Below are 17,594 nucleotides of genomic sequence, written 5' to 3' on the forward strand. Positions count from 1 at the left end.
AACTGCACAGTGTTCTCTTGTAACCTACAACTTTTGATTGGGTTAGCATGCCACATGCCTTGTGTCGTGTGAAATAGGAAAGAATGGAGGGAGGAAGAGGGAAGGAGGAGGAGGAAAGGGAAAAGGGAGGCAATGAAGAAGGAAGTAAAAAGAAGGAAATGGATGGACACTGGCATCAAATAAATGGTCATCAATAAAGTAACTACTGTAATATAAATCAAATATTATTAACTTTTATAAGGAAACTTACCCAAATTACATAAAAACTCTATTTTATTGTGAAATAGAGCTGAATTTTTACTTAATAAAAAAATAAGGGTCCAGGCTAGTCAGACATGGCAGCACACAATTTTACTCCCAGCACTTGGGAGGCAGAGGCAGGTGGATCTCTGTGAGTTCGAGGCCAGCCTGGTCTACAAAGAGAGTTTTACTACAGCCAAGGTTATTATTATACAGAGAAACTCTGTCTTGAAAAAACAAAAGAGAAAAAAAAAAGAGAGGGCAGAGCTATGGCTCAATTGCCAGAACACTTGCCTTGCAAGCAAAAGGGTCTGGGTTCAATTCACAACACTGAAATTTGTTTTAAAATTTTTTTAAAAGGCAAGTTATTTTTAAATTCCCAGTGCCACCAGATACTTTTAGCCTAGTCACCAGCAGGAGTACTCACAGAAACCGTGAATGGAGTGAGCTTCTTCTTATTGATGGCCCTTTCATCAATCGTATCTGGTTCAGATAAGTTGATCATTTTGCTGAGGAGAAAATAGAAATCATTTAGATGAATATTTCTAAAATGTTTTAATTCACTGTAGGCAGTAAGATTAGTTACTTCTGAACAGTAATAATAGTCCATTCTATTTTACTGAACTGAAGTTCAAGTCAGGAGCTACATTTGAAAACCTATGGTGAAATCGCCTGGGTCCTGAAGCACACCAGTCCTCTCTATAGCAGCCACTGAAGCATTCTGCACCTGTCCTGAAGCACACCTGTTCCTCTACAGCAGCCACCTGTGCTTTCTGCACCTGTCCTGAAGCACACCTGCCCATTCTATAGCATCCACATGTGCTTTCTGCACCTGTCCTGAAGCACACCTGCCCTCTTTCTACAGCAGCCACCTGCTTTCTGCACCTGTCCTGAAGCACACATGCCTTCTTTCTACAGCAGCCACCTGTGCTTTCTGCATCTGTCCTGAAGCACAGCTGCCCACTCTACAGCAGCCACCTGTGCTTTCTGCATCTGTCCTGAAACACACCTGCTCTCTTTTTACAGCAGCCACCTGTGCTTTCTGCATCTGTCCTGAAACACACCTGCTCTCTTTTTACAGCAGCCACCTGCGCTTTCTGCATCTAAGTCGTCACTTCACCAGATAGTCATTAACGTTAGCAACCTGAATTGTAAACAAATTCTGAAACAGCCAACTTTCACAGAAGTCAACACAGTGTTGTGTCAGAGGTGAGGAACAAAAGCTTCAATGGAAGTCTTTAATAATTTAGACATTTTACAAAGAAATAATATGGATCTTGTCTCTATGCTTCAATCTTTAGAAACTAAAATAGGGAAGTACAGATTTGATTCATAGACATTTTCTACAAGTTGGGAAAAGAGATAAAAATTATAAATGGAGGCTGAGGTATAGTTTATGGATACCGATTTCCTATACTTATGAGTAGGTTTGGGATTTTGTTTCCTTTTTAAGTAAACACACAGGCACACACACAGCAACACTGAAGACAATGAACCATGGTACTGAGTTAACCACAGGGGTTATGTATATTTGTGATATGTATTTCTACTTTGGAAGTATACTGTATTTTTTATATGAAAAAAACTTTAAAGACACGTGAATTGTAAAAGATGTGTGCTGGGACTTGGTGATGAAAAGATGGGCTTAGCAGTTAAGAGCATCTTCTCGGCCTTTCAGGGAACCAGAGTTCAATTGCCAGCACCTACAAGGTGGTTCTCAGCGTCAGTAACTGTAGTTTCTGGGACCTAATATCCTCTTCTGACCTCCACAAGCACCAAGCATGGGCACACATACACACATACACACACACACAAAAGAAAACTAAGAAACTGAACTTAAATTTTTTTTCAAAACAGAGTGTGCTGTGACTGCACACATGTGCTCTACATGACAAAGATAAATGCACTCTCTTAGAAAGTCTACAGTGTACGGATCTCTGTGAGTTCGAGACCAGCCTGGTCTACAAGAGCTAGTTCCAGGACAGGCTCCAAAGCCAAAGAGAAACCCTGTCTCGAAAAACAAAAAAAAAAAAAAAAAAAAGAAGAAGAAGAAAGTCTACAGTGTAGTAAGCAAAACAGACTGAAAAAGCCAAGGGCGAAATAAAATACTGTTTCATTTAGGTTTAATGAAGGAGTATCTGATGTGGGAGAGTCTTCTGTTTGTGCTGATTTCATTCGTTAATAAAGAAACTGCCTTGGCCAGCCCTTAGGTGGGTGGAGTAGACAGAACAGGAAGAAGGAAGCGAGGTAGACACCTCAGGCAACTGTCATGCCTCTCCTCTCTGGGCAGATGTCATGCCTCTCCTCTCTGAGACAGATGCAATGAAGCTCCGGCCCATTATGGACATACGCTAGAATCTTCCCAGAAGCCACCACCTCATGGTGCTACATAGATTATTAGATATGGGTTAAAGCAAGATATGTGAGAATTAGCTAATAAGAGGCTGAAACTAATGGGCCAGGCAGTGTTTATATGAATACAATTTGTGTGTTGTTATTTCGGGGCATAAGCTAGCCAGGCAGCCGGGATCCGGGCGGCAGGAACACAGCCCGCAGCTCCTCACTACAAGTATCTTCCTTCTGCATCTCCCCACAGCACTCTTTTATGGACAAGTGAAAAGAAAAACCACGTCACCATTTTGCAATAAATACATTAGTAGATTCAGAAGCTTCCTGGCAGTATCATGGTAACAGATACAAAAGGTACCATAAAATAAAATATTATATTACAGGGGAAATTCTGAGAAGTACATGGTACTTGGATTTCTAGACAATCATGACTAACTCCAAAAAAAAAAAAAAAAAAAAAAAAAAAAAAAAAAGGATCTTCTGGATTGCTTGCGGTGTTCAGGAAATGCTCACCATGGGGCCAGTGAGAGCACACAGCTCCCATGACTAGATGTTCAACTCACCAAAGAAGGATGCCGTCTGCAAGCGATTTGAAGAGGCTGCCATCGTTGGGGTTCATAGGCAGAAGATGGTTACAGTCTGGGTCATTCTCGAGAGCCTTGTTGATCCAGTTAACAAACGCTACTTTTTCTTCCTCTGCAAACAGAAAATCTCGGTAGGCAAACTTCACTTCACAGCATCTACCACGCTACAAGAATGTACTTGTCCAAGTCTATTAAAAGATAACAGATGACACCCTGAAAACACTACTGAGATACTCTCAGGACTTAATATGTGGAGAAATGGGGAGTCATTGCACTTTTTCACTCAACATGTTAGAAGGGAAGAAGGAAGGTATGCATCTTAGGATAAAATGTGTGTGGTTTGATGTTGAAATCTTTCCAAATATGAACTGTTTCTAAAATCACGTGAATTAGAAACATACCACAAGAGGTCAAATATGCATGCCTATATATAGACTGTTTAAATTGGAGAAAAAGGTAAGGAAAAAAATCCGTGAAAATAAACTACATCACCTAAAAAGATTAAGACTGCTGAGATCTGGGGTGTATGAAAGTATTGTGTTAGGTCTAGGAATGGCCACTGAGAGCGGGAGAGGAACAGCATGGTCCAAACACATTACACATGTATATCACAGTGAAACCCAGTACTGAAGATAAACACATGCTAAAAATAATTAAAGCACTTGCACGCGCATGCACACATGTGTGTGCTACTGGAGCAAAGCTCTTGCCTAACATGCAGAAGGCTTATTAAGAGTTAATGTTTCTTTGGGTTTCAAACTGAGCAAACGATTCAGTGATCCTATCAGATTGGACACATCAGGTGACATAACCTCTATTTACTTGGTGGCTTGATCAAAAACAGAATCAAGTATCTCCACTCTTGGATGATAGAAGGGGGAAAAATCCCTATAATAAGCCTCTCCATCGTTCCTAGATAGCTCTATTAGTCAAGCCTGCTGTCATGATGAGAAACCTACTCAAAAGTGGCGATGAAAGCTTGGTATAGCAAAATGGTGTGGCACTTCCCACGTGTGATGAGGTCCTAGACTTGATCTTCAGAGATTACTCCCTAAAATCCTTTACAAATACTCCAGACATCATAATTAAACCCATCCAGAGCTGAAATATAAGCAGCATCTGTTTCGTTTTCAGTACCTTTGATTTGACATATAGTAGGAACACACAGCGTTCAGTAATTCTGGTACTTTTCACGTTAGCAATGCTAAACTTGAGATATATTTAAATCTGATGTCATAGTATAATTAAGTCTGCAGCTTTTTTTTCTCCCTCCATTGTATATAAAATAATGGGATGAATCACAGTGGCAGCTTAGACTGGATGACATGTGACTTACTAGGTGAAGCAGTGACTCAAGGGCCACATTCGGAGAGGCAGGTTACCTGAGTAGGAGTGCTGCGTGCCCTCGCTGGAGATGGAGGAAGTGCCCCCGATGGCAGTGATCCCTTCCCTTTTGTTAATTATTTTTCGGAAGGTTTTGCTGATATCTTTGCTTTTCAGCTCTTGCATTAGCTGGAATGGAACAGAAGTAAAATTGTGACCTTCTAGTGGCATGAAGGATATTCAACGTTTACTTTTATTTGAAATGACACCAATATAAGCATGAATTGGGAGTCCTCATATGTAAAACTTGTGTAAACAGACAATTTGGCAATTATACCAATTATGCAAAATGGACGAATGTTTGTAACCCAACGACTGGAACACGTAACAACTGAACGGAAACTGGGCACACTGAAAATATTGCTGACTCACCAAGGCCCTTTATACGACAGTCCAAGACCACTGCATGGATATGATTTTAAAAATACTTCAATGAAGGCAGACTCCTGCCTGAGCATCAATATATGTCCATATATATAAGTCAGTTTTGTAGGAAATACTAGAGGCTTACAAAAGCTCCTTCTCCCAGTTATTCACTGGGATCTACAGAGACCTGCAAGGCTAAATTAAGTATTTTCTCCATGCAATAGCAGTGATGATTTTTTTTTATGCAGATCTAATCAGATCACTTCATTCTTCCCACTTCAGTGACTTTCTGTTGTGATTAGCATAAAAACAAAGATCCTCCACGGCCATACAAGACCAGATTCCTGCTTGCTTCTCCAGCTACATTTCTTACCTTGCCGCCTCAGCTCTAGCCAAACTAATCCTCTCTTAGACTGCTCGAGAGACCCAGCAACCCTAACACAAGGGTCTCAGGACACACTGACACTTGTACCTGATTCCCACTTTATTTGCAACCCCCTTCCTATTTAGCTTCTCTCTCCAGATGTCAGCTCATCTTCACAGATTGAAGGATACATCCCTGAGTCCCTGGGTCCTCCGGTCTCCCCTTGGAGCTCAGCTCCCTTCACTCTTAATGTTATGGAGCCTGTGCTGCTGGACCACAGCGGGCATCGTAGCTGGCGTTTCTATCCATTGTGTGATTCTGCCTTCCCCACCAGGTGCACAAACCACAAAAGCAAGGACCATGTCTCTTTGTGCTCATCACACTATTCACAATGCCCAGAGTTCACATAGTTAATTAATAGATAACAAATAGAAAACTAGAAAATGTATACTTTATAAATATTCAGTTATGCTAATGGTCAATAATATTCAACTTAAGTCCAGTTATTCTAGGGCATGAATGACTTATTATCTGAACTGGATTTCCATTCACTATTCTCCTTTGCTCGATGATGTGAGAAAATTATTTTCACAATAATCTTTGTTATTAGCATAATTACCATTATCTTTTTTTTTCTTTTTTTTTTTTTTTTCGAGACAGGGTTTCCCTGTAGTTTCTAGAGCCTGTCCTGGAACTAGCTTTTGTAGGCCAGGCTGGCCTCGAACTCACAGAGATCCGCCTGCCTCTGCCTCCCGAGTGCTGGGATTAAAGGCGTGCGCCACCACCGCCCGGCCTTACCATTATCTTAAAAGCAGTGTTTTATCTGGCCCCTGCAGTCAGGTCAAACCAAAGCCAGCAAAGGTATTGTTGAAATTCTACCTGCAGGAAAACGATCAACAACTTAGAAAAGCACTGGACTACTTACTGACACAAATTCTTCAAAACTGATTTTGCCATCCTTGTTGTTGTCAGCAACCACTAAAATTTTCTCCACAATCTCGCGCACCTTGTACCCAGGAAGCGGAAGACTTGCCTCCTTAAACAGGTCCTGAAGTTCATAGTCACTGACATACCCACTGTTGTCAATATCTGTAAAGATATGAGGTAAACTGTCAGGTGCAGGAAACCCAGAGCTCTCAAAGTTTGTCTCTTAAGTGAGAGGAGCCTTTCTTCCCACACCTAACAATACAGGGTGTGTGTGCATTAGTTACTTCTCTATTGCTATGATAGACACCATGCCCATGCCAATCACAGAAGTTTATTTGGACTTAACAGTTCCAGGGGGTTAAGAGTCCATCGTGGCAAGAGCGGAAAGCTGAGGGCTCACATACCTGAACCACAAACATGGAGGACAGAGAGAACTAAAAATGGTCTGAGTCGTTAACTTCCCAAAGCCCACCCCTAGCACCATACGTTGTCTAGCAAGCCCACACTGCCTACGCCTTCCCAAACGGTGCTATCAGCTGGGTACCAAGTATTCAAATGCCCAAGAAGATGGGGGTCATCTCATTAAAACCATCACTGCTGTACAATTCACCAATTAACACTCGTGCTTAAACAAAGCTCATCTCATGGATTTAGAGCTAGTGTGTGTATTTTCAGCGTGACAGAGCTCTGACAGAAAACTCAGTTTTGACAAATGACTAAATTTCAGAGAAATAAGCCTGGGGAAGTGTTGGAGATATATTAAAAGAAAAATATCTGTAGAAGGAGCGGCGGGGCTGCGTCCTGCCACCCGGCTAGCTTTACACCCGAAATAATTACATGGAAACTGTGTTCTTTTAAACACTGCCTGGCCCATTAGTTTCAGCCTCTTATTGGCTAATTAACCCATATTTAGCAAAGGTCAAGATGGAATAACAAATCAGACTTTATGCAGATAAATTTATAAAATGAATCTGCTGGTCCCACATTGTTATAAAGTATCTATCTGCAACATATAAAACACATGTAATCAACAGAACTCTACTCCTAAAAAAATACGTAATCATATTTCTCGATATTTTGTCTTTGGTGACAGTTTTTATTGATAATTTATTGCTTGCTACATATTTATCAAACTATTATGTATATTTAATCATGCTTGATGACATTATAAGATCAGGTATTCAAGAAACTTCAACCCTGTATTTGGACTTTGGGAAATAAACTTCTCAATGCTTTCTTGTTATCAGTAAGATGGCCTTAAGCAGGTTGTAGGATTACCTAGAGACTGGGAGCACTTCTGGACTCAGAACAGAGATAACATAAAACAAATCTGCATAGTTGGCAACACGTCAAGTTGCCACATTGGTTGTTCTGGCTATGGCACGGAGTCACCTCATGCAGAATCTGTGATGGCTAATTTTCAGAGTCCAGAGTGCTAACCATTATATCAGATAACATATATGGAAAGTTTCATCTTTATGTCAACTTGAGAAGATTCGGGACCAGGAAATGCATGTCTGGGTGTGTCTAGGGGGTGTTTCTGCAAAGGTTTAACTGTGGAGGAGGCTCAGCCCAGAGGCTGAGGAGGATGCGAGTTGAATCCCAGCACACACACTCTCACTAATGCCCCCCTTTCGTTTCATTTTACTTTTCCAACTTGCACTTTTCTCTTCCCCTTTGTAACAGTATTATTTCCACATTTGAACACTTTTTTAACTCTGCCCAACGCTCTACATTAGTGTCTCTGACTGACACTGGAGAATGAGCTCTCAGGAATAGGATTCTCAGTATATGTGTGTGTGTGTATATATATATATATATATATATATATATATATATATATATCCCCAAATAAAAAGCAAAACAAATATTCAAACTATCAGATGTGTCATTGCAATAAAGAAACATAAAAAGCAAGACGACAAGCCTTCCCCGAAAGACCATAACTCCCCAACTACTGAATTCAAATGGAGGTAACACTGGATGAAGATCTCCTAAGTTCTAATAATAAAAACTGACTAATAAAAATGATCAATAACCTCAATAGGACTACAGAAAAGCAGATAAAGAAAGGAAGCCAGGCCGGGCGGTGGTGGCGCACGCCTTTAATCCCAGCACTCGGGAGGCAGAGGCAGGCGGATCTCTGTGAGTTCGAGGCCAGCCTGGTCTACAAGAGCTAGTTCCAGGACAGGCTCTAAAAAAGCTTCAGAGAAACCCTGTCTCGAAAAACCAAAAAAAAAAAAAAAAAATAGGAAAAAAAAAAAAAAAAGGAAGCCAGTTCAAAGCGGAGCAACACCAAGCACCAAGTCAATAAACTATGAGTAAATCAACCAATGTATAAAAAAAAAAAGGCAGAAACAATGGAAAGAAAGTCAGCAAAACTATTAAGGTTTTGGAAAGACTCTAAATTAACAGAAATTCTGGAAATTAAAACTTTATGAATCAAATAAAAATACAGTGGAAAAGCGCCCATTGTCAACAGACTCACTCAAACAGAAGAAAGAAAATTGGGGCTGGGTAACATTAACGAATGGGGGGAAGGAGAAAGAATGACCATAATGTCTAAGAACTCTAAGACATAATCAAAAAACTAAAACAGATTCTCTCCCTCCTCCCTCTCTCTCCTCTCTCTCGTGCATGATGTGAAATTCCCAAAAAATCAATTAAAAATATACTTAAGAAATAAGATCCAATTATTTGCTATTTCCAGAAATCATAGCTCACTGGCAAAAAAAAAAAAAAAAATCTGCTGACAGGCAAACGAAAGATGATGACAGCCTATCAAACACATAAGAAATCAAATACAAGCTGGCCCAGCTATTTCAGTATCTGATAAAGTAGATTCCAAACAAAGGTACTCAGAAGAGATAAAGAATGCAGCCACAAATTGATAAAAGGAAATATTCATCAAGATGATAAAAGGACTTTATACATACATACACACACACACACATATATATACAGAGAGAGAGAGAGAGAGAGAGAGAGAGAGAGAGAGAGAGAGAGAGAGAGAGAGAGACTGAATGCTGGGGCTCCCAGGTTCATAACACAGACACTAAGAGCAGAAGAAGTCAATTAGGTCCCAATAGAATAACAGAAACTCAATACCCCCACTCATCTTCAGGTACATCATCCAAACAAAATCAACAATAAGACATCAAAGTAAAACTACACCATAGACCAAATGGATTTAGCAGTTATCTCATAACAGCTTTAAAAACAAAAACAAAAACAAATGAATAAACCTAACTAAGGAGACAAAAGCCCTCTATAATGAAAACTTTGAAACAGTGAAGAATAAGTCTGGAAATAGTAGATGGTCAAAAGACCTCTCATGCTTATGCATGGCAGAATTAATATTATAAAATGACTAAATTACTAAAAACAATGCATTAAACGCAACCTCTATCAGAATTCCAATGACATTCTTCACAGAACCAGAAAAAAAAATCTTAAAATTCATATGCAAACACAAAAGACTCTTACTATCCAAATCAACCCTAAACAGAAAGAACAATGCTGGATGCCCAAACTATACTACAGAGCTATAGCAACCAGAAGGGACAGTAGGGCTGCAACAGGTATCTGTTCACCTGTTTTCACAGCGACGTGATTCAAAATAACCAGAAACCCAGCCAGCTATCAATGAAAGCACGGGCAAACAAAACGCTGTTGTTTACACACACAATAGAATATTATTCGGTCTTTAAAAGGAAGGCAGCTGTGACACATGCTGCCTCATAAAAGCCTCAATTCATGCTAAGTGACAGCAGCTGCCAACCACAGACACGGGACGATTCTATTTACGCACGGTGCAGACAGAAAGGAGGACGGAGGAGAGGGGCCTGGGAGCTGCTGTTTGACAGATGTGGAGTTTCAGTGTGGCAGGATGAAGACTTCTGGGAAAAGACAGTGGTGCTGAATAATCTGAAGGTACTTGATCCCACCGACCTGTACACTCACGGTGTCCAAGATGCTCGGCTGTGTTTCAACCCACTTTTAAAAAGAAAATGGGACAATCGGCTATTTTTAACTTCCCACTTTCCCTAGTGACCTCAAAATCCTCCGTCCAGTAGGGCTGCAGACGGAGTTGTTTGTGCTTGCTGGGCTCATGAATCACTGTTTATCTTGTAAGGTGTCAGTGAAGACATATTCTGTGGGAGTTAGCGGTTCCCTCGCAGAGCAAACTCTCCTGCTGTCAAAGTTACTCCATCAGTGGATTGTCTACTCAAAATACCATTAATTAAATATTGCAAGATCATGTTTCCATGAGTCAGAAAGATTAAAGTTGGCATCCTCGACAAAGAAAACAGATTACTAACTCATTTTAGTAAGACCCAGGAAGGGTCTCTTTCATTAAAAGGCTCCTGTAAAATGTCTACAATGCCAAATGGGCAGATCCGTTTTTATTACTTAGTTTTGGATGCCCAAAAGAAGAAAGAACATTCAATAACTGCCCAATTCTTGGCTTGAAAAAAATGCCAAGGGGGCTGGAGAGATGGCTCAGAGGTTAAGAGCACTGGCTGCTCTTCCAAAGGTCCTGAGTTCAATTCCCAGAAACCACATGGTGGCTCACAACCATCTGTAATGAGATCTGGTGCCCTCTTCTGGCATGTGGGCATACATGCAGACAGAATGCTGTATACATAATAAATAAATAAATAATTCTTTTAAAAAAATGCCAAGCACCGCAGACAGTACTCTAAAACGTTCATTGCTAATAGCTTTCTGCAAATCAGGCCATACGCACACAATGCTCCAGTGATCAATAGGAGTGTTTCCCCTTCCATCTCCAGGTATAAGAGGAAGGTGCAGAGATTTCTTTAGAAGTGCTTATTTAACAAGATCTGCTTAGTAAATTGGCAGCATGGGGGGAGTGAGGAGAGTGGTAGGGGAGTGGGGAGGGGAGAATTGGAGAGGCAGAACATGAGGGATTGGGAAGACTGAGTTGGGCAAAGGACAGAGAGGGGGAGAGAGATCTTGAAAGAGGGAGTCATTGTGGGGTTAGTGAGAAAACAGGCTCTAGGGAAACTCCCAGAAAACCACAGGATGATCCCAGGTAAGAATCTAAGCAATAGTGGAGAGGGTACCTAAACTGCCCTTCCCCTGTAATCAGATTGATGTCTACTTTAATTGTCATCATAGAACCTTTATCCAGTAACTGATGGGAGCAGATGCAGAGATCCGGGGCCAAACTCCTGGAGTCCAGTCATAGAGAGGGAGGAGTAATATTATGAGCAAAGGGGCCAAGACCATGATGGGGATACCCACAGAAACAGCTGACTCAAGCTAGTGGGAGCTCACTGATTCTGGAACCAGCATAAGACTGAAGTAGGCCCTCTGAATGCCGGTGACAGTTGTGTGGTATGGGCAGTTTGTGGAGCCAGTAGAAGTGGAACCAGTATTTACCCCTAGAGCATGATCTGGCTCTTTGGAGCCCATTCCCCATGGAGAGATACCTTGCTCAGCCTAGATACAAGGGGGGAGGACCTTGGTCCTGCCTCAAGTAATGTGACAGATTTTGTTGACTCCCCAAGGGAGGCCTTACCCTCTCTGAGGAGTGGATGGAGTGGGAGAAGGTGGGAGGAGTGGGAGGATGGGAGGGAGAAGGAACTGGGATTGGTATGTAAAATAAGATTGTTTTAAAAATAAATAAAAAAGAAAGAAAACTGGGAAAGAAGAAGTGCTTATTTACACACCAAAGATGCCTGACTGAATTCCTTTCTGAAGGCAAGCTAAGCTATAATTCTAACAATTATTATTATTGTTCTCTAAGGTTCGCCCTACATGAATTTTAGTCATTGTTTGGGAGGCTGGTGAGAAATCCAAGAGTGGACCACCCGTGACCATGACATCCCTGCTCCACACCTGACCTGTTTTCCACCAGTGCTTTCTTACCCAAGAAGTCTGCTGAGGACAGGGAAAAACACTGAGCTCAGCTTGCACAGGGTTCACTGTCTACTCACGTGCATTTACAAATCAGAGAGAGAGAGAGAGAGAGAGAGAGAGAGAGAGAGAGAGAGAGAGAGAGAGAGAGAGAGAGAGAGAGGGGACAGAGACAGAGAGAGCTGTGCTTTTAGAAGGGAGAAGTAGGAAGCTGCTAAGCTAACGATGTCAAAGACAAAACACAGGATGGTTTCAGGGAGCGAAAGAAGAAAAAGGAGACATCCAGGCTTTGAAAACCACAATGAGATTTTTAAGAATTGTGCAAGGAAGGACACAAGACCTCCAGCAGCCTTTAAAATGTGTTTCCAAATGTTCTACATTGAGGTAGAAAGTACTGCTGTCAGCAACAAAGGCATGAAAGCCGAGTTCAGCTTATACACAAGGAGGTGTTTCTGTATTTTCCTTTCTGTGAAGAGGACACCAATGGAAAGTGTATTCAGTTACACTGTCATTCATTAACCTGCGTTATCCTCTGCGCAGTAATGACCAAGAACTAAAGTCCAATTCGCCGAGAAATGCAAGCTTGTCTTTAGCTTATCTTTCAGAAAGAATGCGGTGAAACCATGCTTTAAAAAAGAAAAAAAGGAAAGGAAAGGAATGCCCTTGAGGAGAGCAGAGTGGCAGTCCAAGTCAAAGGTGCAGCCCCATCCCTGAAGTCTGGCAGCAAACAGAACCAGAGCACTATAGTTAGGCTTCTTGGAACTTACCTATCTTATTAAACGCTTCTTGTAGCTCCTCAAGCTCCTCCCGAGAAATAGTGGTGGTACTGTTCTCCATCGTTAGACAAGAAAGGCTACTTCAGGTCTTTCTATCTAGAAAGAACATATTACAAAGAGAATATTAGCTCTCGGGAAACATTTGGCTAAGGCATGTAAGGCATGGAGGCAGCACAGCCTCTGCAAGAAGGGCTGGCTGACAAGAAACAAACAGTAGAGTCTCCCGGTGACACAGGAAACAACAACAGACTGGGTATTGGGGGAGGAGTGGGGACGAGCCTTGTTTTTCACACCCCTTGCTTCTCAACAGTCTGTATAATTTCCATTTATATTTCATCTGACGATTTCAGTTTGAGGAAAGCATAGCACTTGCAAGTATAAAGGATGAAGAAAGTAAACTTAATGACATTTATAATAGCCACAAAAAGGGGTAGAGTCTGCTCATGCAGAGATGAATTTATGGTCGAAATGTTCTTCTTCAAAGTAATCCAACCATAGCCACATTCTTCCCCCTTCCCCGTGAAGGTCAATCCAGGTTAGTGGAGCCCTTCTCAGAATAGGGAAAACAAACCAAAAAGGGGAAAAATGTGCAAAATTAAGCTGTAAGAAAGCAAGAAGTGGGCTCGGTGGTTAAGAGCATTTGCTGGTCTTGCAGGAGCCCTCAGTTCAGTTCTCAGCGCTCCTACTGGGTGGCTCACACCTGGAACTCCAGTTCCAAGGGATCTAGCCCTCTCTTCTGGCCTCTGAAAGTGCTGCACACATGTGGTTCACATACAAATAAGCAGGACACACTTATAAAAAATAAAAATAAAGAAAAAAGATGGTGTTAATTGTATAAAGTACACAGAGAATTTTTAAATTACACTCATCTTACTATCCAGAATATCTTATTATCCTAGTATCTTCTTTATCTTTCCTCAAATCCACTTTCTAAACACAGATACCTCTGTGTACGGGGTGGTAAAATGTGAGCATAATGTCATATTCAGTATTAATAATGCATTACTAGTTTGCTTAGCAGTAAATCATTTAATGACCACATATTACTATCCTATAATTTATTTGGGGAATTCCCTCATTGCAGAATATTTACATGGTTTCCAGTTATTACACACAATGCCTCAATGTACATCATTATTTATATCCATGTCTGTTTCTATACAATAAAAATCAAAACATGTAAGTTATATGTTTAAGACTTCTTTTTTTAAAAAGATTTATTTATATGTATAGTGTTTTGCCTGCATATATGCCTGCAGGCCAGAAGAGGGCACCAGATCTAATTAGAGATGGTTGTGAGCCACCTTGCGATTGCTGGAATAGAACTGATGACCTTGACTCATGGTTAAGAGCAGCCACCTCTCCAGCCAATGTTTAAGACTTCTGATATGTACCAGTTCAACTTTTATATTTTGTTTGTTCTTGAGACTAGGTCTTACTATGTATGTAGCCCAGGCTAGCCTGGAAAGTCAAGATAATACTGCTCCCTCCTGCTAACTGTTGAGATTATGAGCATATACCACCATACCTGGCACAACAACATTTTTAGACGACTTAATAATTTTTATATTCAGCATAGAAGATGAACAAAAATAATATTATGCTCCTCTCATGTGTACATAGTTAAACAGGACAGTTAATATGTACCACGAAAAATAACCAAACACTTGCACCTTATAAGACAATAGGAATTGAAGCTCAGTGAAAAACCTTGTTTCATATTTTTATACTTATATATAAGTTCATTTATATGAGTTTCAATATTCCCAGATTTTCAGAAAATCATACTAATCATAAAAATAACTTATTCACTAAAATTTACCACTGGCAATTTAATATATCAAGTCATATGAAACACTCAAAAAGTGCTATGATCTAAACAGTGCCTGCTTCAGCAGTACATGACCTAGGACTGGGATGCAGCGTGTGTACTAGGACTGGAATGCAGCACGTGCACTAGGACTGGGATGCAGCACATGCACTAGGACTGGGATACAGTGCGTGTACTAGGACTGGGATACAGCATGTATACTAGGACTGGGATGCAGCACGTGTACTAGGACTGGGATGCAGCGCGTTTACTAGGACTGGGATGCAGCGCATGTACTAGGACTGGGATGCAGCACGTGTACTAGGACTGGGATACAGCACATGTTCTAGGACTAGAATGCAGCACGTGTACTAGGACTGGAATGCAGCAAGTGTACTAGAACTGGAATGCAGCGCGTGTACTAGGACTGGGATGCAGCACATGTACTAGGACTGGAACACACCACATGTACTAGGACTGAAATGATGTGCACACCAACTTGTCTATAATCTTTGATATTCTCTCAAAATGATAGATTTTGTGCTTTACAGTTTTTCTAAAGATTAATCCTAGTTTAATGCAATTAAATGTGGCTTTCAATATTATATTGCCCACTATTTAATCTTACACTGTTCTTTAAAAGCTCAATGTTGTCAGCATGTAGAAGAATGCAAATGGATCCATATCTATCATTCTACACAAAACTCAAGTCCAAGGGGACCAAAGACCTCAACATAAATCTAGTTACACTAAACGTGATAGAAGAGAAAGTGGGAATAGCCTTGAACCCACTGGCCCAGGAGACAACTTCCTGAGTAGAACGCGAGCAGCACAGACACTAAGATCAACAATTAATAAATGGGACTTCCTGAAACTGAGAAGCTTCTGTAAGGCAAAGGAAACAGTCAATAAGACAAAATGGCAGCCTATACAATGTGAAAAGATCTTCACCAACCCAACATCTGACAGAGGGCTGATCTCCATAAAATATAAAGAACACAAGAAACTAGACATCAATAAACCAAATAATCCACTTTAAAAATGAGGTACAGTTCTAAACAAATAATTCTCAACAGAAGAATCTCAAATGGCTGAGAGACACTTAAAAAATTGTTCAACATCCCTAGCCACCAGGGAAATGTTAATCAATAGGACTCTGATATTCCATCTTACACCTGTCAGAATGGCTAAGATCAAAATCACTAATGACAGTTTATGCTGGAGAGGATGTGGAGTAAGGGGAATACTCCTCCATTGCTGGTGGAAATGCAACTTGTACAGCTATTTTGGAAATCATATGGCAGTTTCTCACAAAACTAGGAATCAATCTACCTCAAGACCCAGCCAGACCACACTTGGACATATACCCAAAAGGTGTTCAATCATACCACAAGGATACTTGCTCAACTATGTTCATAGCAGCTTTATTTGTAATATTCGAAACCTGGAAACAACCGAGATGTTTCTCAACTGAAGAGTGGATAAAGAAAATGTGGTACATATATACAATGGAGTATTATTCAGCTGTTAAAAACAATGGCATCAGGAAATTTGAAGGCAAATGAATGGAACTAGAAAAGATCATCCTGAGTGAGGTAACCCAGGCCCAGAAAGACAAATATGGTACGTACTCACTCATAAGTGGATACTGGCTGTAAAGTAAAGGATGACCATGCTACAATCCGCAGCCCCCAGAGAAGCTAGAGAGCCTTCACCCAGTGACTGATAGAAACAGATACAGAGATCCACAGTCAAGCACCCAGTGACTGATAGAAACAGATACAGAGATCCACAGTCAAGCACCCAGTGACTGATAGAAACAGATACAGAGATCCACAGTCAAGCACTGGGCTGACCTTGGGGAATCTTGTTGAAAAGAGGGAGGATGGACTGTATGAGCCAGGTGTGTGTGTGTGTGTGTGTGTGTGTGTGTGTGTGAGACTATATAATCCAGGTGTCTGTGTGTGTCTGTGTGTGGTCAAGGTCATCATAAGGGAACCCACAGAAACAACTAACCTGAGCTCATAGGAGCTCACAGACTTGGACCAACAGCTAGGGAGCCCACACGGAACTGGCTTAGGCCCTCTACATATGTGTGACTTGATCTACTTGTGGGACTTCTAGTAGTGGAAGCAGAGCCTGTCCCTAAGGCTTCGACTGGCTTCCAGGAACTTATTTGTTTGTTTGCCTTGCCCAGCCTTAGTAGATGGGGAGGGGCTCAGTGCTGCGCAACTTGATAGGCCATGCTTTGTTGACAGCCATGGGAAGCCTGCCCCTTTCTGAACAGAAACAAAGGAGGAGTGGATGGGGGAACAGGAGGGAGGGACTTGGAAGGGAAACAGGAGGGGGACCTGCGGTCGGGATGTAAAGTAAATAAATAAATGTAATAAAAAAAAACTATAAATACTCTCAGTAAAAATATTAAGACACCCCCCAAATTCCAAGGAGGGGGAGAAGAGAAAGATATAGCGGAGCCGTCCTATGCACTCGAGATCCAAATTCCAAGGAGGGGAGAAGAGAAAGATATAGCGGAGCCGTCCTATGCACTCGAGATCCAAATTCCAAGGAGGGGAGAAGAGAAAGATATAGCGGAGCCGTCCTATGCACTCGAGATCCTTAGATCTTAGCGTTAGGTATTCATTTTATTAAATCCTCACTTTAGAAACTTTTCTGCAGTTACAATTTTTTTTTTTTTCTTTGAGACAGATTCTCACTGGGTAGCCCTGACTGTCCTGGAACTCACTATGTAAACCAGCTGGCTTTGAACTCAGAGACCCGCCTGCCTCTGCCTCCTAGGTGCTGGGATTAAAGGTGTGCGCCACCATGCCTGGAAGCTATGACTCTTTATAGACACGGCTATTTTGTGTTGAGGGAAACTAATTACCAGGACCTCTAAGCATAACTTGCTA

General features: G+C 41.2%; 1 protein-coding gene across 2 annotated transcripts in view; it reads right to left on the minus strand.

Annotated features, from left to right (window-relative positions):
• Pls1 (plastin 1) overlaps positions 1–17,594 on the minus strand; it is a 93,841-nt gene that overhangs the window by 30,466 nt on the left and 45,781 nt on the right. For both annotated transcript variants that reach the window (XM_038322910.1, XM_038322911.1), the window contains exons 2-6: positions 12,867–12,971; positions 6,212–6,375; positions 4,556–4,685; positions 3,153–3,285; positions 668–749 (exon numbers count right to left, since the gene is read on the minus strand). In XM_038322910.1, the coding sequence (XP_038178838.1) occupies positions 668–749; positions 3,153–3,285; positions 4,556–4,685; positions 6,212–6,375; positions 12,867–12,936 (579 nt within the window). In that variant the 5' untranslated portion in view covers positions 12,937–12,971. The remainder of the gene's footprint in view (positions 1–667; positions 750–3,152; positions 3,286–4,555; positions 4,686–6,211; positions 6,376–12,866; positions 12,972–17,594) is intronic.

Source organism: Arvicola amphibius, chromosome 3 (genome assembly GCF_903992535.2).
Source record: "Arvicola amphibius chromosome 3, mArvAmp1.2, whole genome shotgun sequence".
NCBI lineage: Eukaryota > Metazoa > Chordata > Mammalia > Rodentia > Cricetidae > Arvicola > Arvicola amphibius.